This window comes from Centrocercus urophasianus, unplaced genomic scaffold (genome assembly GCF_019232065.1).
Source record: "Centrocercus urophasianus isolate 14NV4802_14NV808 unplaced genomic scaffold, USGS_Curo_1.0 seq_13, whole genome shotgun sequence".
Lineage (NCBI taxonomy): Eukaryota > Metazoa > Chordata > Aves > Galliformes > Phasianidae > Centrocercus > Centrocercus urophasianus.
In genome coordinates this window covers 2,080,520-2,104,659 of record NW_024884475.1, presented here as the reverse complement: position 1 = coordinate 2,104,659, position 24,140 = coordinate 2,080,520, and the positions used below count along the sequence as shown (strand labels likewise).

At 51.3% G+C, this 24,140-nt stretch overlaps 3 protein-coding genes across 6 annotated transcripts in view; 1 reads left to right on the top strand and 2 right to left on the bottom strand.

Moving 5' to 3' along the window:
• Window positions 1–698: 698 nt before the first annotated feature.
• Window positions 699–9,838, bottom strand: PANK2 (pantothenate kinase 2). 2 transcript variants are annotated; one of them, XM_042811747.1, is made up of 7 exons: window positions 9,649–9,838; window positions 4,718–5,070; window positions 3,525–3,778; window positions 2,658–2,834; window positions 2,347–2,470; window positions 1,412–1,537; window positions 699–1,299 (listed from the first exon to the last, which is right to left on the bottom strand). In XM_042811747.1, the coding sequence occupies exons 1-7, from the start codon at window positions 9,836–9,838 to the stop codon at window positions 1,249–1,251; spliced, it is 1,275 nt and encodes a 424-aa protein (XP_042667681.1). In that variant the 3' UTR covers window positions 699–1,248. The 2 variants fall into 2 exon arrangements, with proteins under 2 accessions (XP_042667681.1, XP_042667682.1); XM_042811748.1 differs by lacking the exon at window positions 9,649–9,838 and having other exon boundaries at window positions 4,861–4,943.
• A 2,723-nt stretch (window positions 9,839–12,561) lies between these two features.
• On the bottom strand, window positions 12,562–18,604 carry MAVS (mitochondrial antiviral signaling protein). Of its 3 annotated transcripts, none has more exons than XM_042812814.1 (7): window positions 18,555–18,604; window positions 17,930–18,059; window positions 16,871–17,045; window positions 16,227–16,483; window positions 15,222–15,771; window positions 14,416–14,570; window positions 12,562–13,806 (listed from the first exon to the last, which is right to left on the bottom strand). In XM_042812814.1, exons 2-7 carry the CDS (start codon window positions 18,044–18,046, stop codon window positions 13,135–13,137), a joined length of 1,926 nt encoding a protein of 641 aa, XP_042668748.1. In that variant the 5' UTR covers window positions 18,047–18,059; window positions 18,555–18,604; the 3' UTR covers window positions 12,562–13,134. The 3 variants fall into 3 exon arrangements, with proteins under 3 accessions (XP_042668748.1, XP_042668749.1, XP_042668750.1); XM_042812815.1 differs by lacking the exon at window positions 18,555–18,604 and adding an exon at window positions 18,470–18,550; XM_042812816.1 differs by lacking the exon at window positions 18,555–18,604 and having other exon boundaries at window positions 15,222–15,478; window positions 15,626–15,771; window positions 17,930–18,462.
• A 2,614-nt stretch (window positions 18,605–21,218) lies between these two features.
• The window catches only part of PTPRA (protein tyrosine phosphatase receptor type A), a 95,825-nt gene continuing 92,903 nt past the window's right edge, over window positions 21,219–24,140 (top strand). The window contains exon 1 of the mRNA XM_042812058.1: window positions 21,219–21,319. The gene's annotated coding sequence lies outside the window, so the exon portion shown is untranslated. The remainder of the gene's footprint in view (window positions 21,320–24,140) is intronic.

The window sequence follows — 24,140 nt, the reverse complement described above, 5'->3', positions numbered from 1 at the left end:
TGCAGCTCTTTATGGGGGGGGGGGTCCCAGTTTTACCCCACGGCGGGGCTGGGTGGGCTCTGGGGGGGCCCCTCCTGTACAGACCCTGCGACTCCCAAGCCTGTTTATGGAGCGTGGAGCCTCATAGACGTGTTTGTACACTACAAATTCTGCAGCAGAATATTTTTTTAAAAACGTTTGCTGTTTTTTTTTTTTTTTTTTTGTTTTTTTTTTTTTTTTTGGAGGGGGGAGGGAGGTGTTGTTTTTTTTTGTTGTTGTTTTTGGGGGCTTTTTTTTTTTTTTTGTAAGCTCTATTTTTGTATATTTAATTGCTGTTTCAAGATTCTAACGCGTCTTGTTTTGCTAATCACACTATTCTTAAGGAAAAAAAAAAAAAAGAAAAGCAAAGGAAGAGGCTTGCATGTGATTTGACTTGAAATGTAAATAAAGGCAGGTTTTGGATGCAGGGTGTGTTTGAAGGGGGGACCGTGGCCACGGGGAAAAGATCCCATCCCATCCCCAACACCTCGCTCTGTGCTGTGTCTGCACGGCCTGCATCTCCCAGCACAGCTTCAGGGTCTCATCTAAGACAGGGCACATCTGAATGTATCATTTCAGACCCAAAGGAGAGGCACAGCAAAGGAGAGCACCAAGCAAGGAGTTTACAAATGGGACGCACTCAGCTTTTCTGGTTGTCAATATTATCCATTATCAGCATCTCTGTTGTTCTGATCGTTTATTGAGGAAGCAGCGTGCTACTTCCAAATCCGTGTCCTGAGAGCAGAGCATCCTCAGAGGTTGCAAAGTGCACAGCCTAATTCAGGCTGTGTGCAAGAAGGAAACAAAAGAACAACTGCTATATATATGGGAAGTGCAGCTTCACCCCCCAAACTACTTTAGTATGTAAGCACTGAATGAAGCATTACAGAAAAAATCCCAAATACTTGACTGAAAGAAACAGTAAACTCTTTGGTATCGTTCTATGCAGCCCTGCTGATAGCATGACTGTGTCCAGCAGAGCACTGTGGGGTCTGGAGGGAACAGGAATGGTCCTTATGGTGTTATGTGCTGCAGTTCTCACCCCTCCACAGATTTGTAGGAGAATGAGAATGTGACATCTTTCATCTGCAGAACACAGAACCTTGCAGCTGACACCTGTAATGTGGGAACTAAACAGACATATAGCACTCAGAGGCATTGATGAAAGTGCTTTAAAGCTTCATGTGGGCACTGTGACTTCATTGCTCGAACGTATGGAACCTGGTTGGATCAGGCTGAGTCCAGGAGCTCCAGCAGAGCACCAACTGCACCAAAGTAACCCTGAGGAGCAAACAGATCCGTTAACAGCCCAAAGGCGGGCACGCGAGCGACGTGGGGAAGGAATAACAGGAAATGATAGGTTTGACAAGAGAAATGTGAAATGGAATCTCACCTCATGTTCCAAGAACAGTGCTTTCAGCTGTCCCTTCGACCAGTAATCCAAAGCATAGGCCAGAAGCTTCATGGAGATGGTGTTGATCCGGAGGAAATTGCCGATGAAGACGACCCGGTCGATGTTCTGCAAGCGTGAAGAAAAAGATGGGAACGTTAAGGCTGGATTCCATGGTACTGCTTGTAACAATGGAAACACCACCTGAGGGTCAGAAGAAAAGCAATGGCACTTTGTAGTGCTCTCTAAAAGGCCATCTGTAGCCGTTCAAGTATGTTTTCCACTGAGATGTTCTGTTGGTATGGTGCTTACAAGTTTTACAAGTAAATAGCAGTAAGTACAGACAACAGGAAGAGTGGAGTGTGCTTCCCTCTGTCAGCTCGGACCATAGGAAGAGGCTCAAACTCAAGAGCATGCCTCTGTTCTTTCATAGCCCTGTACAATGCTGCTTGACATGAACGCAACAAGGCAGCACTGTAAAGAAGCTGAAAGCACAGAGATACAGTCATGTCCAGGAAAGTGGTGCTGCTTGACCAGGAGAACAAAAGCAAGTGGTGAAAAGAACGTAGGAAAGGTCTCCCACCTCTCCCCCTCCACCCCAGCTTCAGTGCTAAATACACAAGAAAACACACAGCATTGTGGTGGAAAAGGGGCCGTATCGTGCTGCCAAAGAGAACCTCCCAAGAGCCAGCCCCAAATTCATGGGGAGTAACTCAGCTCACAGTGACCTGCCTCAAAGTACACAGACAAGCAAGATCAAAATTTGGATTCAACACCGATGAGTCCAAAAAAGGGACAGATTGCAACGCAGTGAAGATCCAGAAAGACAAGAATGAACACCCAGCCACAGGAAAGCGTGCAGGGAAAGAGAGACAGCAGAACAGCAGTACAGAAGTGAGGCTTCAGAAGGGAAACAACAGAATGGCTTTCACCTATACCTCATTGAGCGCACACATCCGCGCGATGGAGCCGATGTTGTTGGTGATGGTTATCAAGGTGGCCTTGGCCAGGTCCTCTTTGCTCACAGATTCCCTCTTCTCCTTGCTCATCATGTTTCCAAAACTGTCAAGAAAGTTTTAGGGTTAAAGGTTTACTTGCATCAAAATTCCAGAAAAAAGAAAAAGGGAATTGCTGGGTTAACTCGAATGATAGTGTGAAAGAATCAGTGTAGTCTTGAGACATTAAGACGTTTGGTTTTTCATTGCTGCACAACCTGTGCTGACAACAACCCAGCAGTGACCACCATTACCTGGATGCTACGGCCCAGCCTGGCAGCCCGAACCGCTCGTAGTCTCCTCCATAAATGTCCCTCACCAACTTGTCCACTTTGGTGCTGTCCCCACGGGATGCCATCTCCATGGCCTCCTCAAAGGTGGAGCAACCCGTGAGAAGGCAGCAGAGCCCAAAGAAGGTTCCCCCTCCGAGACTGCAATGGAAAGCAAGAGGAAAGTCGTTCACTGGGCTTTGGGAAACGCGACGTGCCGTCACCTAACTGTGTAAACCACCATTAACGATGTTTAATAGGATTGAGACCTGTGCCAAGGGGTTTCATCAATGCTCATTTTCATGAACTTCAGGGAAGCTCACAGCCACAAAGCTCTTTGGCTTCACTGGGCCACAACAGTCGCATTTTCAATGCAGCTGTCCACAGAATCACAGAAACATCAAGGTTGGAAAAGACCTATGAGATCATCCAGTCCAACCACCCACCTCTCACCAATAGTTCTCACTAAACCATGTCCCTCGACACAGAATCCAAACGTTCCTTAACGTCCAGAAGCTGTGTGGGGAACTAAGATTGTCCCAGCACATCTGCTGAACTGACTGGAGCTAAACATTGCTCATATTTGGGGTCTCTGATACATCCAGTTAAATCCTGCAGCTGAGAAACCAGCTTTTAAAGATGCCTGTTGCAGTAAGGAGGCTGAAACATGAAATTCAGATTCCCTTTTCCAGGAGGAATCTTTGTTGGCAGAGACGAGGGACTGCAGTAAAAGCTGGAGTGTGACACTCAACACAGCACCTTCGATGCAGCCTGCTCCCAAAAGCACAGTGCAGAAACACACTGCAGGCTGAAACAAACTCCAAAGTGGACGCAGCCCGTTGCAGCACTCACCTGGTGCCCGTCACCCGTCTGTAGTTTTCCTTTGAATACACAGCCAAAATGCTGACCCCTGAGCCAATGTTCACCAGAAGGAGAGGGTATGGATTCCTCAAAGTGAACGGGAGCTTCTGACAGCGTTCGGTGTCGGTCGGGTGTTGGAAATAGTAGCACTCTGAACGGCCGTTGAACCCAACGGAATCGATGTACATGACTCCTTTAATAAGGCAGTCGAGCTCATCCAGCTTATGAAGCTGAAGGTCACCCATCTGGCAGGGGAAAAAAAGAATATTGAAGAAGTAGTTAGGGATGGGAGAGTCGATGCTCACCGCCAGCTAAATTCCAGCTATCTCCATTCCTCCCTACGGGGACAGAGAGAGAAGTGCAGATGACAGCAAGGCTGCGTCTCACCCCCTGTGGACTGCTGACCGTCCTGGCCCTGAAGTGGAGGGCAATAAACAACCTGAGCCATTGGTGGAGGCCAGGAGAATCCAATCCCACTGGGACTCGGAGGGACTGGCAAGAAAAGCAAAGGAGATTTAAATAGGGCGTAAATGTTTGACAAAAAGAGAAAGAAAAGAAAAAACAAAGCGGGAGAAATCAAGATTGTTCTTCCCTTATGTCACTGCCTGGAGAGTGCCTTAAAAAGCTTCTTTATTTGGTACATTTTTCAAGCCTTGTTTAAATATTTAGCAGACACATACTTCACCCATAAACAAGAATCTAACTGATGATAATGGAGCCACGTGACGACGTCAAACTCCAACTGCTAACCCCTTCCAGGTAATTCACCACCTTATTTGCCTGAACCTCCATCAGCAGCACAACGTGTGCTAGAAACGAAGCTATGGGAGCAAACAAAGAGTGAAAATTAAGCATGGGAACACACAGCAATGAGGAAGAAAGAACACTGAGCTGAGTGTAATCGCAGAGCGGCGATACAAAGCCCTGTAAGAGCACACAGCAGGGAGGGCAGGGAGCAATTTTGGAGTTACAGGAATGTGGCATGAGCTTTCAGGAAAGAACACAGCCTAATTTAGAGACGGGAACGTGACTCCACACCCTGCTTCCTGAGCTGAGTTTAATTCCAGTCTAAGCTAAGGCTTAGAAAAGCTGAGAGGCTGCAGAGAAGGACTGGGGGCATTTCTAGCTTTAAGCTTCAAGTTTCGCTGCCAAATCCGAATTGTATACAAGCCAAAAATGCCTACTGTGAGAAAGTCCTGCTCAAATTTGTACGCTCCACCTCCCGTGGCACATAAGGTAGTATGGAGGCTCGAGAAGTGCTTTTCGCTTCCCATTTGAATAAAAGCAGGCATGTCATGGGTAGGAAAGCGTATAAAGTGCAGATTGCCTTTACGTCCACACAGGGAAAGGTCCTTTAGTTCAAGGTGCACATCCCGAATGCCTGTGGATCCGTAGGCCACGTTTGACGTCAGGTACTTGCGGATGTTTTTGAGGTTTTCCACTTCTTCGTCCTCCTCTTCGGCAGTGATGTCCTTTGGTTCAAAATAAACAAGTTTGACCAAGGTCCCACCGATGTCCAGGCCAAACCAAGGGAAGACTGAAAAGAAAGGGGGAAAAGAGATGGTGAAACACAGCAGAAGGAACTGCACACACTGCCTCCACTCCAAATCCTTACTACAACCCCAGGAGCACCACGAAGGCAGACGCATCCCAGGTCTTGCAGTATCCCTCCAGCAACCTGAATCCCCAGCTATTGCTTTTTTAGAGAGCCAGAGCCAAGGATAACAGTGGTGCTCCGACATCAAAGCCGTGCACAAACGGTAACTAATTACAACACACAGCACTGAGGTAGGCAAGTAGTCTAAGATGCCCCAGAGAGACAAAAACAAATGTCTAATTGGATTATTTTATTAGGCAAATTCCCCCACGGTACAAAATATGCATTAGTGTCAGGCCCAGCAACATTTACAGCTGTATGAGATAATGAGCTTCTTGGAAAAGATCAAGAGAAAACCCCCATCAGATGGAATCTGAGATTAGAGCTGAGAGCTGGAACGGATTAATATTGCTATTAATGAGCTAAAGGATAGGCTGGAGCTAACGAGATACCGTAGGGCAAAATGCAGCTTATATTGGCTTATAAACCCAATATATTGCCCTGCTGCCAGAAGTGCAGTATACCTCTCCCTGGTGGGTGGACTCAGAGAGCATCCCCACCTCCCCAGCAGCTGCTGCAGCCAGCAGCTTCCCAAGCTCTCCTTCAAGCATCAAATCATTTCTATGGATTTACAGAGGCCACCCCCAGCCATCACCAAGGGACAAAAGGAGGCCTGAGGTCTATTTTAGGAAGCACGTCCAAACCCCAACCACCCTCTGTTTCTGATGCATTCACCTGAAACAAGAAGAGAGATGAAAAGAACAGCTGATGGATGAGAGAGGGAGCAACCTGCATGGCTGGCCAACAGAGAGCAACCCAAGGACTTCTGCACTAACATTGCTGCTGCTTTCCTTTCTCTTCACTGCCTCAAGGTTCTGAACCTTCACAGAACCATGGAATGGTTTGGGTCAGAAGGGATCTTCCAGACCATCCCATTCCAACCCTTTTGTCGTTTCATTCCAAACCTTTGTCACTACATCAGCTGGGAGGCTCACACACCAAACTGCAACCTGCAGAGACAGAAACCTTCCAGATTTTAGAGCACAAGAATGGCTTTCCCAGTCCCAGTAGAGGGAAAGCTCTTTAGAAACAGCACCCCAGGTCGTTTTTAGTGTTGGCAACATCTAAAACGTCGATAATCTGCGGGATGATCTATGGCAGCTCTCTGCTGTGGGGGCAGCAGGAGATGGTGCTGCTCCCAGCTCTCCCAGGCTGGAGAGAATCATCACAGACAGCTCTACAGACACCTTATGCAGGTGATTAACTTCAATCAGATAGATTAGTGGGCATGGTGGGAATGGGTTGAGGTTGGACTCCATGATCTTAAAGCTCTTTTCCAACCTTCACGATTCTGATTCTTCATTACGGATCAGAGAATCGGAAAGGTTGGAAAAGAGCTCTAAGAATCCCAACCCATCCCCACTGACCACCTCAGTGCCACATCCCAACGCTTCCCAAACTCCTCCAAGGCTGGGATCTCTCACAATGCACAAGTTAAGAATCCAAGGAATGCTCAAAACACTCCCAAGAAAACAGTTCTTCGGTTTACCTATGCAAACAAACACTCAAATAACCAAGATCATGGTCAAAACTTCTCCCATATGCCATGGGTTCGATTCTTTTTGGAAAGGGGTGTGGAGCACAAAATTATTTCCAGGTATGGAGAACTGTGCTTTTTCTTACAGGAAATCAGCCAACATGAGAATGTAAGGCAGCCACAGCCATTCCCTATCCGAGAGCTAGAAAAATCCAGGCCTTCAAAGGGAGGAAGCTCTGTTGGATGAACGCCATCACCATCTGCTATCGAGATCTGTCTTCAAATGCTGATTTGTTCCACCGTTTCTCACGCACAGCTCTCTCCCTCGTGAGCCCCCAAAGGCCCTTCTGAAAGCTGCAGCACAGCACACATAGGGCTGGGGGGCACCAGGACCCTTTGGACACTGACAGCCATGAGCACCACTGCTAAGGTGAAAAAAAAACAAATAAAACACAATGCTGTTCCATGTGGAAAGTAGCAGGGATGCAAGCAAGGAGCTGCAATCATAGAACCATGGAATGGTTGGGTTGGAAGGGACCTTAAAGTCCATTCAGTCCCAATGCCCTGGGATGCCTAGGGATGCCACCATCCCTGCCCTGTAAGCTCTTGGGGGCAAGAAAACCAAAAGTGCCTCTGCCATATAAATTGCTTTATAAGTCTGGATGGGTTATAAATAATAATAATAACAAAACTCGACAGATTTCTTCTGGCTGGGTTCAAATTTGGAGAGCTGTGTCAAGATGAACGAGGTGATACAAACTAAAGACCCCCAGGGGGGATTTTCTCCATGTGAGAAGTGGCGTTGCAGGTTGATCCTTCAGTTAAGAGCCAATTATTCTGGAAGCTAAGGAGATCTGCCTGCAGAGCAGTGAAGACTGATGGTTTAGCTGAGGGTATGACAAGGCTGCCACGTTCCCTCTCAAATACCCAGCATTATATTGTAGTGGGGCCATGGAAATTGAACAGCTGGAAAAGAAATCAATAAAGGAACATTGGTCGGCATTAAATACAAAGTGACACTAAGTCTCCCTCTCCTCACATCTCTAAAAATAGGCTCTGCTGGGAATTCACAGCTCGTATGCAATTCCAAAACAGAAAAAGGGTATTTAAAAAAAAATATGTATGTCAAAGCTTGTTTTGTATTGCAAAGCAGCTGCTGATGGTTTAGATATGGGCTCCACTTTGGAACTCAGACACTTCCTACAACACAGATACAACGTCCTTCCCCTCTCCTTTTGTCAGACAGCACAGCACTACGGATGGTGCCTGCCAGAAGCACCAGAACAAGCTGCTTATTATGATTATTTCCAAAGAACTACAGCCTGCAGAAAAGAGAAATATAACTTGTTTCTCAGGGAAACAAGCTAAAGCCATCTCTGCCAAGGAAAACTTGTTTTCAGGCAGGAGCAGAGCAGGGGAGCACAGGCAGACGTGGGATGGGAGAAGGCTGCTGAACCGAATTGCTGACCTATTTCTCTTATCAGAAAGAAGATTCTTTAGAGAAAAAAAATACATTCCACTGCTCATTACCATTGGGTATCACCAGCTTCATGCCTGGCACTTTGCCCTGCCTGCAGAAAGCCACTGGGTACAGCTGTACTGCAGCTATGTTAGAGTAAACTCAATGTGAACGTCCTCTTTATTCAACTGCAGTGCTTCCAGTCCAGTGAGGCTGTCCTGGTTTCAGCTGGGACACAGTTAATGTTCTCCATAGTGGTTGGTGCAATGCTGTGCTTTGGCTTTGGGAGGAAAATAAAGCTGATAACGGAGCCATGTTTCAGTTTTGGCTGAGAGGTGCTGCACAGAGCCAAGGTCGTTTCGGCTCCTCGTGCTGCCCTGTTGTGAGGGGCTGGGAGGGCACAAGGAGCTGGGAAGGGACAGAGCAAGGACAGCTGACCTTAACTGGCCAAAGAGACACTTCATACCTTATGGTGTCAAGTGGAACTATAAGACTGGGGAGGCTGTGCAGTGCTGAGCTGCCTGGTAGCTTGAAGGCCTTTAGCTTCTTCAAGAGCGAGGCTAAGGTGCAGGAGGGCACGCAGCTTGACACCCACTGCATTGCTCCAAGTTTATCTCTGACAGAGGATATCTCAGATAGAGCTGCACTGATGACACTGATGACCATGATTCCAAATCATACCATGCTGACCTTCCAAACGTTCTGTCAAAAACCATCATCTTGTCCTAAAACCACCCCCACTGCATTTTATGGAGCCCTTAGAGTTGCAAGGGACCTTTAAAGATTATTTATGCAACAAATCTGAACCTCAACAGAGATGGAAATACCCTTAAAACTTCCCAAGGGTGAAGTGGAAAGGGATAATTCACTCACCAAAAGCTGCCTGCCACCTATTAATGAGCACATCTCTAATTAACAGCCCTGCAGCTACAACTGGTACCTTCAGCTCTCATATTCTTACAGTATAACTCTGCCACATCGGAATGACAGAAATTACCACCGTTACCGTGGTCCTTGCATCCCTCTGTGGAACTCCTCTCCCATCCTACTGCCCTTCAGCATGCAGAAAACCCCACGATTGCCTGAATTACTTCACACAAACAACCATTTCCCAAGTGCAGGATGACTCCCACAGTCTGGGAATGAATGAAAGGGAGCACAGCCTCAATGAGCTGGAATGAGAACATCTCAAGGAAGACTTCTGATAGGAACTGTTGCACCTTTTGATTGCAATTCTTCTGTTTTCGGATGCACTCCTTTATTTCACAGTAAGAGATCAGGAAAACAAGAAGAGACGCTCCGTCCCCGAGGTCATTTCACAAACCTTCTCTAGGCAGGAGCCACCTGGCCCCGCCCCCTACTGTAGCCACGCCCGTTTACATCTCATTACCGATAACCCCACCCCTTTGGTCAAGCCCCGCCCACTTCCTGCTGTCGACCTTAGACTCACTCCCTCAGCCCCTCCCCTTTGGGCCCCGCCCCCCTCCAGGCCCCGCCCCCGCGCCCCCTCCGCCTCACTCACGCGGGCGGTTCTTGCGGACCGAGTCCCGCCGAAGGCCGCAGGCTGCGCCGCGCCTCTCGCAGTGCTCCGGTCCCGCCGCCGCGCTTCCAGCGCCCGTCCCGCCGCCGCTCCATTGCCGCGGCTTCCCCGCTTCCGCTTCCCGCCTCCGAGGTTTCTCATCCGCGCCGCCGCCGTTGCGCCGCGGCTCCATCCGCTGCACGGCCCGGCCCCATGGGCCGCTCGCGCCGCACCGCGCCGCGCTCCTCAACGGCCACCGCCGCAGCCACCGCCCGCAGCGCGCCTGCGCCGAGCGGCGCGGAGCGGCGCCCCCGGCCCTCGGGAAGTGGGAGGGAGAAGCTTCTGAGGCGGCGTCCAATCGGAATCCTTTGCCGAACGGACCGACGGGCGGTCTGGCCAATGAGAAGCAAGGATCGGACAGAGAGCCCGCCTACAGCGTTATTGATAAGTCCAACTGTCCAATACGATACGGGAGCTCGGAACAGGGCGGGGATTAAGGAGGCCGAGAGGGGCGGGACAGTATGCGGCGCATTGGCCTATGGCGTCCCGTGGGAAAGAGTGACGCGGCAGCTAGCCAATGACGTGAGGTGTCTGATGGTGGAGGCAGGCTGATTGGCAGGCAGAGTAACCGTGGCAACGCAGATGGGTGCTGAGGCCTTGCGCATCCCTTCACAGCCAGGGGACAGTCGGGCATTAATTCGAGACCAAAGAGATAAATGCCTGACTGTCACTGTGCCACACAGAGGCTCTGAAACATGAGATTTTCCCTCAGGTTACAAACACAGCACCCTCAAAAGTTTCGTGGAGTGGCAAACAGTTTTTATTACGTATTCCATCCTAGGTATCCCTTTTGCTGATTTCTGTCTTTAAAGTGCTACACGACAGCTAGGAAAATAGAGGCACTTCACAGCAAACACCAAGAAAAACAAATGCTTTATGTGCTAATAAATCAGGTGTGTTTTCATAGGGAGTGCAGGAGCTAAAAAAGCACTGGGAAAATACATGAAATCTGCAGGCAGAGAAGAGAGCCTTGGTATGGATGCTGCTGGCTTGAGATCTCCCAAACACCCTCAAAAATGGCACAGAAAGCAGCAGGAGAAGATGTAGGCCTCCTCTTTCTCATGGTGAGAACAGCCCCTGTGCCCCATCTCTGAGAAGAGGATGGAAAGTGCATTTAAAACGCCCTCTCTCATCCACGGATGAGTAAAATGCTGGGCACTGAGCAAGAAGTGAACATCTCGAGTTCGCTCTTGGGCCCTGTCAGAGCAAATTCAACCACCTCACTCTTGCATGTATTTATTGCCCTTGTCCATTTATAAGGGAGGCACTTTGTGCATTTTGGGGCTTTTTCAAGTTGTCAGCCCTACTAAACCGAAGCAGAAGTCCCCCAGCCTGCTGTGCTGTGACAGAACCATTTGTAATTTGGAGACCATTTACCCAAGTCAGAAGAGGCTAAATGATCTTATAGGTTGTTTCCAACCTTATGATTCTATGATTCCTCCAGGCTAACGGGGTGCTAAGGCAATCAACCAAAAATAAGGCAGAGCTCTGGGAAAACCAGCATGTGGCTCAACAACTTGGGAATATGGGACTGGAAAGAGGTGGGCAGGTGCCTTCCAAAACACATTTCCTTTGGAATATGTAAGAACCCAATTCATGCAAATACTGTGGTCAGAGCAGCTCACATCCAGCACCTCAAGAATACTATTCCATCTAGAAAAGCCTCAGGACACCTCAATTCTGGACACAGAGCCATCAGAGGTGTGCTCCTGGAGCAGCCCTGGAGGAGGGGCAGCCCTTTGTCCCACCACTGGGCTCACTGACCCTCTGCACCATCAGGTCTGTGCTGAGCTCTGGGCACAACAGCCATGCCCTGCAGCCAATCCCAGGAAGCTCAGCAGTAGGGACAGGTTTTGGGAAACTGTGCTGAACAGCAGGGATCCAAGGGAAATAAATTATCAAATTCAGGAAAGCAACAGCTTTCTGGATCAGGACTGCAGCCCAGATCAGGCTTGCAGCTCAGTCACTGCAGTGGTTTAAAGCCCATAGCACCCTGACCAGCCAGTCACATTCAAGCCATGGCTGTCCATGATACAAGCCTTCTGCTGTGCAAATCTATCTCCACATCTCCATACTTTTTGCCCAACTCTGCCTCCTGCCATGGTTTCCATTTCCTGCAGCTCACAGGATTGCAGGGCAACCTAAAAGTCTATGCTGGTGCATTTAGAGCTTAAAAAAAATTAATAATCTTTAACTAGAATAACCCACTTTCTTACTTTTGTGCCTCTGTCCTTTTGGGAGGGAGTAGGTGAGTGATGGTGACAGCCCACAGCCATTGCAACAGAGGAAACAGGCAGCGCAGCTTGGGGTGGTTCAGCTCTGCCTGGAGTTGGACATGAAGGCAAACAGCAACTGAAAAGGATCGTTGCTGCCCCTGAAAGCTGTCCTGAGCTGAGGGAACCAAGGGATGCTTATTTGGGTTTGGGATTTTCTCTTATCTGGAAGTGTTGCGGCCCAATCCCCTCAAACTCTCAAGGTGATCCCTGGGAGCAGTTGGGAAATGATGGACTGAAATTTTAAACAGAATCCTCAAGATAACCCAGAACATGTGGACCACCAGCTAGCACTGATGTATGGCTTCCCTGCATCACACAGAGCTGACCCTATTTATGTCCCAGCCTCGACATAAGTTTCTATCTCATTGCACCAGGTACTGGGGAGAATTACATCCACCCTCCTAGCCAGGCTCACTAAATACAGCCTGTAGATCAAAAGGCACACAGCAATCCTGGGTGAGAGCAAGTCTGGCTCATGCTGGTATTGCATGAAATTGTCTTCTGAAAGCACATGCTTAAATCCTTTCTCCCCCTGTCTGGCAGAAAGGAGAAGTGAGATTGATCCATGAGAAACAAAGGAGAAGTGAGATTGATCCATGAGAAAGCTGCACAAGGGCATACACAACTCCTTCTGGCTCCACTGCTCCATCCCCAGGGGTGTCAGTGCTGTGTGTCGAAGTCCTGGATCCTGTGCCATTTCTGACCCACAGGTGCAGGGCACGATACTCCAAAGGAAAGCACTGAAGCAGGATGAGGGCTCCTGGGAGAGGGGACAGCTTGCACACAGTCCAGCCTGGCACATCCTCATCACAGGAACATTTCTTGGCAGGAGAGGGGCCATCCAGAACCAAATGTGAAGATGAGAATGACCAGGAAGGCTCTGATTTTGGCCTCGAGGGATCCCCTCCTGAGAGACACCCTCATTGTGGGTGAAAAAGAAGGCAGCACAGACAGGAAGGCGGTTGGGAATCAGACCAAAACCCAACAGCATCACACAACCAAGGCCTCTTCCAGGAAACTTTCTGGGAAGAGATTTAACAAAGCCCCTACAGTCCCTCTAACTGTTCTTCGGGCTTCAAACATGCTGGCCAACTTCCTGCTACGAAGAGGAATCTCCCTTTGGTAGCCGTGGCATCTCATCTTCTCTCTGCTGCTATTTCTGCAATCGTGTGTACACCAGAAACACTGAAATCAGTGCAATGCCAACAGCTGGGAGGATGTACAGCAGGGACGGCCCATTGCTGTCCCCTGATGTGGGGACTTTGACCTGAGATGAGTTGGTTGCAGCATTACTTCCCTTGTTTGAGTCAGGAGAGCCTTCAGAGGGGACTGCTCCATCTCGGACATCATTGCCTGCTTCCAGCAGGGCACTGAGGTGATGTTCCACATGGACCTCGTGGGTGCCCACAGAAGGGCTGGCCCAGCTCAGAGGTGGATAAGGGCTCACTCCAGCTGCCTTTTCTCCCCCAGGGTCTGCATGAACTGCTGGAGTTGCAGACCAGCGCCCTGAGTTGGCTCTGGACTGTGCTTCTCCAGGCCTCAAGCTGTCTGCGCTCACCATGAGCGGGTCGCTGCTCAAGCCAGGGTGACTGGATGTGTTGGAACTGGGGCTGCCCAGGTATCTGGCAGCTGCCTTTTTTGGGCTCTCTCCTACTACAGACTGGAGGGCACCTGGCTTGCTGAGCTCCACGTCTTCCTCCTCATTATCATGAGATGCCCAGATGCTGGCAGCAGAGCTCACTCGTGAGGGGGTCTTCCCAGCTGCGCCTTCAAAGCTTCCTGCAGCATTCATAGCTGAGAGGGAGGCCACTGAGGCAGAGAGCACCTTTGGAAGACAAAGAGAGGGGCAGTCTCAGCTGGGTGCTGTGGGGAGCACCCATTCAGCCTGTCTCAGGCACCCACATCACACAACCGAGCACACTTCTCTATCATTTTCTCCAGCTACTGACAGTGTGGCTGGGCCATGAAACAACAAGGGCAGGGAAAGCAGAAGGGGTAGGAAGGTGTTGAGGCTCTGGGGAGCCTCTAGGATTTGTGAGAGATGCAAGGAGAAAGGGGAGACAAATAGGGACAGAGATGACTGGGGTGGAGATGGGCATCTGGACTGACAGAGCCAGTTCTTTCCCCCATATACCTGAGGGCTCAAGCAGAACCACAGAATCATTTGGGGACACCCCAGGTGAGTTTTGGGGTCAGGACCCCACTAGGATCACAATCTGATCTAAATGTTTTTTGCCAACACCCACCAGCCAAAGCAGCTCTCCCAGGCATGCTCCGAAATACAACAGGACAGAAAGAGGAACACAGCAAAGAAAAACCCCTAAATAAACCCCCCAACAGCTGAAAATCTTACAGTGCAGCAAAAACCATCCTTGCCATGGGGATTTCACAAGGACCTGAAGGAAATGCAACTAATAACTGAAAGGTCACCCACTTGCTCCTTCTGTGGCATGGAGGGGGTGCTGCTGGCTGCTTCCTCCCCAGGCAGCGTTCTCTCTCGTACAGGAGGCTTCAAGGAGGTGTCACAGAATGGGGAAATATCTCTGGGTGCAGAGGTTGAGACTGAGGTGGCTGTTTCCTTCCAAACATCTGAAGGAGAAAACAAAGCACGCTGCGTTAACCAGGAGAACTCAAGGTGAGCCTCTTCTCAAGGGATGCTGCAGTAGGATACATCACTTCCAGGGCAGGTTCTTACCTGCGTTCATGGGTTTTCATCTTTTTCCCTCATCACATCTCTGTGTTAATTTGCACAGAATGGAAACTGCAGCCTGTGCTCAGCACAGAGCAAGTCCAAGATGTGGGCAAGGGACTGGAACCACAGAGAAGCTCAGGGCAGTTGAGCTTTCCCAGCAGCAGGTGCAGGTAAAGCAGACAGCACCAGCGCAGCCTGCACCTCAGCACTGCCAGCCTGTTCCTCTCTCTTTGAGACTGGGGTGTTCCCAGCCTGCTGAAACAGGAGGGCATGGACACAGAGCTATGAAGTTTTACATCAGAAACAAAGCAAGCACGTCTGCCAAGTATATAAGGGGAGGAACAGCATCTGCAGAGAAAACTAGGGGAAAAAAAGCAGTCAAGGTAGATGCCTGCACAAACCAGCTTCCCTGCCTTCTTAGAGGAGGTAACTGGGATCTCCTAAGAGACAGGAGCTAACAGCCATTATCAGCACCTTAAGTGACTGCAGAGCAGCACCTCCAGCCCTGCTCCATCTGAACCTGTGGACTACAAAGGAAGGAAACCCACCTCCACCTCCTTCACGCTCTCTCTCAATCTGCTTTTGCTCTACATCAAACTGCTGTTGTATAAGCAAGGGGTTGTGCACATCCAGAAAGCTGCTCGGGGGCCCGTCGTGCTTGGAACTGCGCACAGCTCGTTGCTCCTGTGTCCTCAGAGAGGCTGGGGGCTGCAGTCCCCCACCGCCAGCGGTCTCCACCAACCTCACAGGCAACTCGCTGGAAATGTAGACGTCTTCTTGGGGCTCGTTCCTGGTTTGCTCAGGGCCAGAAGCAGCACTCAAATCCTTTGGTGGAAGAGAGCCCAGATCCAAGTTTGGCACGCCACGTTGGAGGTGGTTTGCGTTCCCAAAACACCCGTTGTCCACACACACCGGATGCCGGTGGCTCAGCCACTCCTGGCCCTGCTCAGGGGACACAGATGGTAAAACTGTGCTGGATGCCCCAGGGGTCTCCACTGCCTCTTGAAGCTCTTTGGTGGGGTATGGGACAGGTTTCTCTTTGCCATCACAGACCGTGTTCGTCATCAGCGGAGGCTGGGGACTCTTTCCTTCTGGGTGCTGGAAGAAAATGAGCTACGTTAAATCACCATGCAGCCCCACTTCAGTTAGGATGAGGGCACGTGAGGCCACCAGGGTGTCTCAAAAGCAAACCTGGTGACCCATGTGAGCCTGAAGACGAGTTGCACCGACTGAACAGGTCACAGAAGCAGTAGGCTTCATGTGTCAAGAGAATATGGAGAGGCTGTAAAGCTGCACTTACATGCGTGGAGGGGAGTAGTTACAGCCTTGTATAAATGCTATAAGAGAACAGTTGGCTGCCTCTCACCAGCAGCAGCTGCAAGAGCTCTGTGTGAAAACAGCAGACAAGGTGCCCTCTGCTTCTCCTCATGGGTGAAGCTGCCAGGTGCAACGAACACACAGCAGAGGTCAGCAACAAGAGCCTAATTGTGGCATCCAAAACACCAACCCTCCAGTCCAAAAAGGATCTTTGCAGTCCCGTGTGCTCTGCTCACCGATTCCTGCACCGGTGCCCTGGCATCGAGTTCTGTGCTGGAAACATCCGAGCTCACAGCTGAGGTCGCAGTGGTGGCAGCAGCAGGTGAGAGAGGTGGATGGCCACCAGCAGATGGGTTGGAGCGTGGTGGCTCAGCCTTTGGGGCTTCTGCAGCAGAGCTTGGCCCTGAGAATGGCTTCAGGGCACCGTCGGAGGAAACAGCAGGCCAGGCAGCAGAAGCTGAAGCACTTGGAGGAGCCAAGGCACCTGAAGGAGCTGAGGCAGCCCAGGAAAACCAAGGAGACAGAAGATGAGCATGGGCCCAAGGCAGCCCTTTTCATGCCCACGCTCCACCCCCATAACAGCCAAGCCCACAGTGCCTCTTAATTCATTTCTCCATCTCCCCTCAAGACAAGGAGAACAAGACACACAAGCCACTGTCATCCCAAGCAGCTTTGGACAAGGAACCCTGCAGACATTCTGCCATCCCTGGGCATGTCACAGGGGCAACACATCTTTGGGGACAAGTCACAGATACCCATGGACTCCTGCACAAGACACAGTTGTTGTATACAGACTCCCCACCAAGAACAGGAGCTAGACCCTGAGAGAAACAAGCATCCAAGCACGCTGGGGGGACACAGGGGTGTTGAGGCCACTTACGGGCTTGGTAGAGGTCATAAACCCGCTGCAGCTCCTCAGCCAGGTGCCCTGCATTGTTCTGGTGCAGTGCGTTGATCAGGTCCATCACCCAGCCCTTTCGGCACTTCAGGTGCTGGTAAAATTTGTACACAGTGGCACGGATCCCCCGCATCTCCTGCCGGGTGTGAAGCTCATCCTGAACAAAACACATTGAGAGGCACAGGCTGCCTTAGAAACAGAATCACGAAATGGCTTGGGTTGTAAGGGAACCTAAAGATCAATCAGTTGCAACTGCTGCTGAGGGCAGGGACATTTTCCACTGCTCAAAGCTCCATCCAGGCCAGCCTTGAGCACCTCCAGGGATGAGGCACCCACAGCTTCTCTGGGCAGACTGTGACAGGGCCTCATCACGTTAATAGCGAGGAATTTCTTCCTAATATCTAATCAAAATCTCTTTTAGTTTAAAGCACTCTTTATCTTATCTCCACGCTCCCTGATAAAGAGTTCCTCCCTAGCCTTCCTGTAGGCCCCTTTATGTCCTGGAAGGCTGCAGTGAGGTCTCTCTGTAGCCTTCCCTTCTGCAGGCTGAACACTCCCAGCTCTCTGCCTGTCTCCACAGCAGAGTTCATAGAATCACAGAACCACAGAATGGCCTGGGTTGAAAAGGACCACAATGATGATGTAGTTCCAACCCCCTGCTATGTGCAGGGTCACCAATCAGCAGACCAGGCTGCCCAGAGCCACATCCAGCCTGGCCTTGAATGCCTGCAGGGATGGGGCATCCACAGCCTCCTTGGGCAACCTGTTCCAGTGCATCACCACCCTCTGAGTTGCTGCAACCTCTGAGCACCCTCATGACCCCATCCCGACTCACTCCAGCAACTCCACATCTTTGTGCTGGGGGGCTGAAAGCTGAACGCAGCGCTGCAGATGGGGGCTCAGGCAGCAGAGCAGAGGGGACAATTCCCTCCCTCACCACTCTGGGCACACGTAAAGCAGCTGTACACCAACCCACGTCATACATACATTGGGCAGAGTGCCCACGCAGCCCAGCAGCACTCAGAGCAACGGAGAATTTACCCTGTCAGCATCGGTGAGGCAGCTCAGGGAATCGACCAGCGACGCCACGTGGATGTCACAGAACCTGCTCATGTTCTTCAAGATGTGGTTGTACACTTTGTCCTCAGCAAAACCCATCGTGGCTCAGTGCCTGCAGGGACAAGGACTGAAGGTGAGTGGAGCTCAGGAGCAGAGCTGCTGTTTGCCTCTTAGCAAGCTGGGCTGTCAACAGCAGGAAAGGCAGTTGCTGGGCTGGGGAAAGAGCACAGGGGAAATCTCATATGAAATACACATAAAATATGGATAAATGGGCAGGGTTAAAGTTTAACTCTTGGCGGAACTTCGTTTTTCCTTCATGTTGGACCCACGGCCCTGTGTTTGCACAGCTGGCTGCACTCGGGTGATTCTTTTTGTCTTCAAAACGCTTTCTTTTTCCCCCCTCAATAACATTGAAACTTTCCCAAATCCAACGGAAAGAGGAAGAGAAAGCGGGCGCAGCGCCCGGCCCCGAGGCGGCAGCTTCCAAAATCCCACGGACACGAAGGAAAAGAGAGATCGGACCTCCTAACCCGGATCCCAGCCCCGGTCCACGTCCTTCTCCCGATCCCCGTCCTTCTCCCTGCCCTTATCCCGTATCCGGCCCCACCTGCGTCCGCCGCCACCTCCGCCCGTCCCGGGTCAGCGCCGAGCCCCGCCCACCACCTCGTGCACACTTCTCATTGGTCACCGCGCCCGTCCGTCCCTGACGGAAGGGCGGTGATAGGCGGAGCCCTGGGAGGAGAGACAGGCCTGGCCCTGGCCTTCGGGCCCTGCTGTGACTCGGAGCGCCCTAAACTCGAGAGTCTGGACAGGTTTAATGTTCGTAGTGCTGTGTTATCATCAGCTGTAAATTCCTTTGCCACCATAAATCACAGAATCACGTCATAGAATCATAGAATGGCCAGGCTTGGAAGGGACCTCAAGGGTCATGAAGCTCCAACCCCCTGCCAAATGCAGGGCCACCAACCTCCCCATTTCATAGCAGCCCAGGCTGCCCAGGGCCCCATCCAACCTGGCCTTGAACACCTCCAGGGATGGACGGGGCATCACAGCCTCTTTGGGCAGCTGTTCCAGCACCTCACCACTCTCTCTGTCAAGAACTTCCCCCTCACACCCAACCTCAATCTTCCCTCCTCAACTTCAAACCATTTCCCCTTGTCCTGCTGTTATCAAACCTTTCGCAGAGTTGATTCCCCTCCTGTCTGTAGGCTCCCTTTAGTTACTGAAGGCTGCCATGAGGTCACCCCGCAGCCTTCTTTTCTCCAGGCTGAACAAGCCCAGCTCCCTCAGCCTGTCTTCATCTGTCTTCTCCTGCCCTCTGATCATCTTTGTGGCCCTCCCCTGCACCCTCTCCAACAGCTCTCTGTCTTTCTTGTATTGGGAGCCCCATGCTGTCCCTGGGTACAGTACCAAGGTCCTGCAGATGGGGCCTCACAAGAGCGGAGTAGAAGGGGACAATCACCTCCCTGTCCCTGCTGGCCACCCCTCTTCTGATGGAGCCCAGGATTCCATTTGCTTTCCGAGCTGCAAGAGCACACTGCTGGCTCATGTTAAGCTTTTCATCCATCAGGAACCCCAGGTCCTTCTCTGCAGGGCTGCTCTCAAGGGCTGCTCCTTCCTGTCTGTATGGATGCCTGGGATTTCTCCAGCCCAAGTGCCAAACCTTGCACTTTGCTGTGTTGAACCTCATTAGATTCACTCGGGCCTACATTTCAAGTTTGTTGAGGTCCCTCTGAATGGCATCCCTTCCTTCCACTGCGTCAGCAACAACAACCAAAAAAAAAAGTCAAAAATTCGGAGTCACACGTTTTCCCCAAAAGCCGTGATTTTGAGCAAGGAGAGCTGTTTCACAACCCCGGGCACAAGCCGGCAGATGGCAGCAGTGTGATATGAATACAAACACGAAGCGTGGATTCTCCCTCTCTGTGGATATTCCTAAATCCATCTGGAAGCTTTCGTGTGTTACCTGATATAGGGAAGCTGCTTTAGCAAGAGGTTGGATCTCCAGAGGTCCCTTCCAACTCCTGTGATTCTTTAATATCCCTGTGTCATGAGGACGGGGTCCTGGAGGAGAACACTGAGCCCTCAAAGACCCAAGCTAAAATCCAGGTTTCAAACAGAGCGGGAGAATGCTGATGGAATGAGCAGAGCACAGCACATCCTGGTTGGGTCAGGTTGCTGTCATTTTGTGTTGAAATAAAGGTAAAAGCTCAGCAGAAAATATTTCTCTGCCCCATAAGCAGTTTGTGAGATTGGCACCAAGCTCAGGTGGTGACTTCTGTTGCACCCACTCAGCAATCCCCATAGTGCTGCTGTATGCATATTCATGAGCTTCCAGGTGGCCTGGATTGAGGATTTATATGCTAAAATGGGGGGAACGTTCTATATTTAAAGGGGGCTATGAGAAGAAAGGTGGCAGAACTTCAGCAGGGTCTGTTGTGGTAGGACATGGGGAAATGGTTTCTACCTAAAAGAGGGAAGATTTAAATTGGACATAATGAAAATGTTTTTTTTACGCTAAGGGTAGCAAAGCACTGGCAAAGGTTTCCCAGAGAGGTGGTGGGTGCCTCAGCCCTGCAGACACCCAAGGTAAGGCAGGATGGGGCTGTGAGCACTGACGCAGCTGTGGGTGTCCCTGTTCAGTGCAGGGAGTGGGACCAGATGGCCTGCAAGGGTCCCTTCCAACTCAAACCACTCTACGATTCTACCCTATTAATTACGCGTTCTCATCCCTTCTCCGGCTTTCGGTGTGAGCAGGAGCCCTATCCCCAGCTGAGCTCGCTGCAAGCCGTGCTTTCAGCACATGGAACCCGCCTGGAAAGGACCACAGCACTACGGGATCGCCTGCCAAACTCTCGCCCCGCCCACTACCGGCCAAAGCCCCTCCCCTTAACCCATCCTATTGGCCCTGCCTGTTGGCCCCGCCCATTGATCCCGCCCATTGGTCCTGCCATTGGTCCCACCCATTGGTCCCGCCCATCGGTCCCGCCCATCGGTCCCGCCCATTGGTCCCGCCCATTAGCCCCGCCCATTGCCCGTAGCCCCGCCCCCACTATCCCCGCCCCTCGTCCCGCCCCGCCCCTGTCAGCGGTGCGCGCCCTGCATGGAGCCGCACCATGGCGGCGGCGGCGGCGGCGGGAGCGGGAGCGGGCGGGCGGCAGCGGGGGCGCCGCTGATGGCCGGCAGCCCCGCGGCGGGGCGCTGAGAGGCGGCGTTGGACAGCGCCGGGCCCCCCACCAAACCCCCTGCGGCCGCGTCCCTTCCCTCCGTCCATGCTCCCGGCCGTCGCGGCCTCGCAGCGGAGCCGTTGGGCGGCGGCGAGAGAGGCGGGGAGAGAGGGAGAGAGCAGCGGGCCCGGCCCCGCGCCCGCAGGTGAGCAGCAGCAGCAGCAGCAGCAGCGGCGGGGGGGGGGGGGTTCCACGAATGGATCCTTTTCCCTTCTTTCCGTGCGGTGGAGCTCGGCCTCATCGTTCCGGGCTCCTGGGTTCGCTTAAAGGAAGCCCCCAAACTTTTTTTCTGGGGGGGGTCGGTAGCGATAAGTCGAGAGGCGACGGCCTTAAGTTGGGCATATGGGGGTCGGTTGGGTTACTGGGATCGTTTCTCCTCGTTTCTCCTCCGAAAGAGCTGTGATGCATTGGAGTGGATCGGGCAGGGAAACAGTGAGCGTCCCTGGAGGTGTTGGAGAAAAGGGGCAGACGTTGGTTGGGTCCAACGATGGCAAAGCTCCATCCCAACCTTCACGACCACGCTGTGCTGCTCTCCTCCTGGCCAACCTTTGCTCGTCTTTCCCCTCCCACGCTATCGAGAATGAAGAACACGACAAGAAGGAAGGCAGGCTTTTTAATTATTATCATTAATATCTTTTCCTCTCGCTAAACACCTCCTGTTAAGATCCGGAGGCATCCCAGCCCCGTGTCAGGGCTGTATGAGGAAAAATGAGAGCTGCGAGGTTCCAGCTGGGCCGTTTCGTAAGGAGGAGGGATGGGGTTCTGAGAGCCTCAGGAATTTACTCGGGGCGTTTGCAGAGCGTTTCTCTGTGCAGCTCAAATATTACTCATCCCCTCTGTGCCCGTGGTTGGTGGGAAGCTCGCTGTGTGCTTTGAAAAGGTTTGGAGGTTTGCTTTCTGGACTGGCTGGAAAAGAAACGGGCGTTGCTGTGCTCTGTCCTTTGGGGTGGGGATATCCTGGAGGGGCTTTGGGGGGGGTGTTCCAGAGTTTCTGCTTGGTGTTAGTTAGAGAAAAGAGATGTTTCCAGGGACACCGCTGTCCTGGCATTGATCTGGCTGTATTGTTTTCGAGCTAATAGGATACATGGCTCTGCTTTTCTGAAATGTCACCCTCACATAACTGATGCTTTGTGCAGCTCCGTGCCGTTGGGTCACGTCCAACGTTAACATCCTCATGGAAGAGCGTTCTGAAATCCTTCTCTCCGTGTCTCCGCTGTCTGTTCCTCTCAGACCCTCTTTGCTGGGGGATTTTGGAGGCTGAGCTCTTCAGCAGGAGGGGGATCCCAGGTCAGCAGGACGGTATGCATGGACTGAGCCATGTCAGCCACTTTGCTTTGCATGCAAAGTGCTGGGCGATGGCTGTGCAGCGAGCGTGGGAGCTGCAGGGTTTTGTATGCTGCTCGTCTCCCAGATAGGTTTGAAACCCCACGGAGTCACTATGGAATCGCTACAATTCAATGCAGTGCTGGGCAGAATACCTTTATTTTTCTATTTTTCTCCCCATGGTAACACTTTGTTCATGCTTTCTGGCCAAAACGTGGTGCCCGTATGCTTCGGCAGAGCCGCAGACAGTAGAGCAGATGCACCAGCTCCTGGCTGACACCTCCGTGTTGGAGCTGGGTGGGAGGGAGGTTGGCCTTTATGGCCATTTTCTGGTCTCATTCACAAATCGGGTTTTCCTCTTAAAATAAACCAAATGCCTCTCTTTCCTGTTGCGGTGGAAATCATTTGAATGTGACCAGGTACACAGGCATCTCGGAAGCCTGCGGACAGGAAGAAGCACTAGAGCTAAGAGGTAGGAAATGTCTCTGTTTATGGCAGGGGGCTGATTCATCTCTCTGCTTTTAACTCCTTCCCAGCTGCTAGGCTGTTTTTGGGGCCATCCCATTTCGCTGCGAGGCTCAGGGAGTATCACCAGATACCAGCCTTGTTCTCTAATTGGGTCACAAAATATTTCTGCTGTCTTGCACTGGGGTTTGTGTGTTGGATTTATGTGGTTAGGGATGGAAAAGGGATTGCATGCTGTGAGCATTTCATACCTGAGCTGGATAACCAGAACATCGGCAGCCACATTAGGAAGGATTAATATTTAATATATGGGGTATGTGCCATTGTGTTTAATCACTTTATGCAGGGATTAGGAAGAGATTTCCTGATAAGTAAACGGTTCTCTGGCTGTCTGGAGTGATTTCTTGCATCTTCCTCAGGAACAGCTGCTCGCAGGTATTGCGAGCGCCTGGTCTGAACCAGCTGTGCTTTCTATTTCTCTGACAGAGAATGGCTTTCTTTCCAAGTCTTCCTTTCCATAAACCCATAAAGCCACTGGAAGGCCTCTTCTCAGACACAGCATGTGCCACGTTACACATCTGCTCAGCTATCACTCTTGAGGTTGTTCATCCTTACTGTTCCCTGGGCAGCTTCTTTCATAGAATCACAGAATGGCCTGAAAAGGACCACAATGATCATCTGGTTTCAACCTCCTGCTATGTGCAGGGTCACCAACCAGCAGACCAGGCTGCCCAGAGCCACATCCAGCCTGGCCTTGGATGCCTGCAGGGATGGGGCATCCACAGCCTCCTTGGGCAACCTGTTCCAGTGCCTCACCACCCTCTGTGTGAAAAACTTCCTCCTAATATCCAACCTAAACCTCCCCTGTCTTAGGTTTGGTTTTTTTACAAAGCACACATTTATGTTCTTTGTAGCCCAGCTGCAGTAAGACTGCCTCTCTGATTTGCTGCAGAAGCACAGAATCATTAAGGTCAGAAAAGACCTCTAAGATCATCAGCCCCAACCCATCCCCACCATGCCCACTATGTCACGTCTCTGTGGTTCTTGAACGTGTCCAAGGATGGTGGCCCCCACCACCTCCCTGGGCACCTGTGCCACCGCATCACCACTCTTTAGGAGCAGAAATCTTTCCTAATATCCAGTCTGCACCTCCCATTGTGCAACTTGAAGCTGTTACC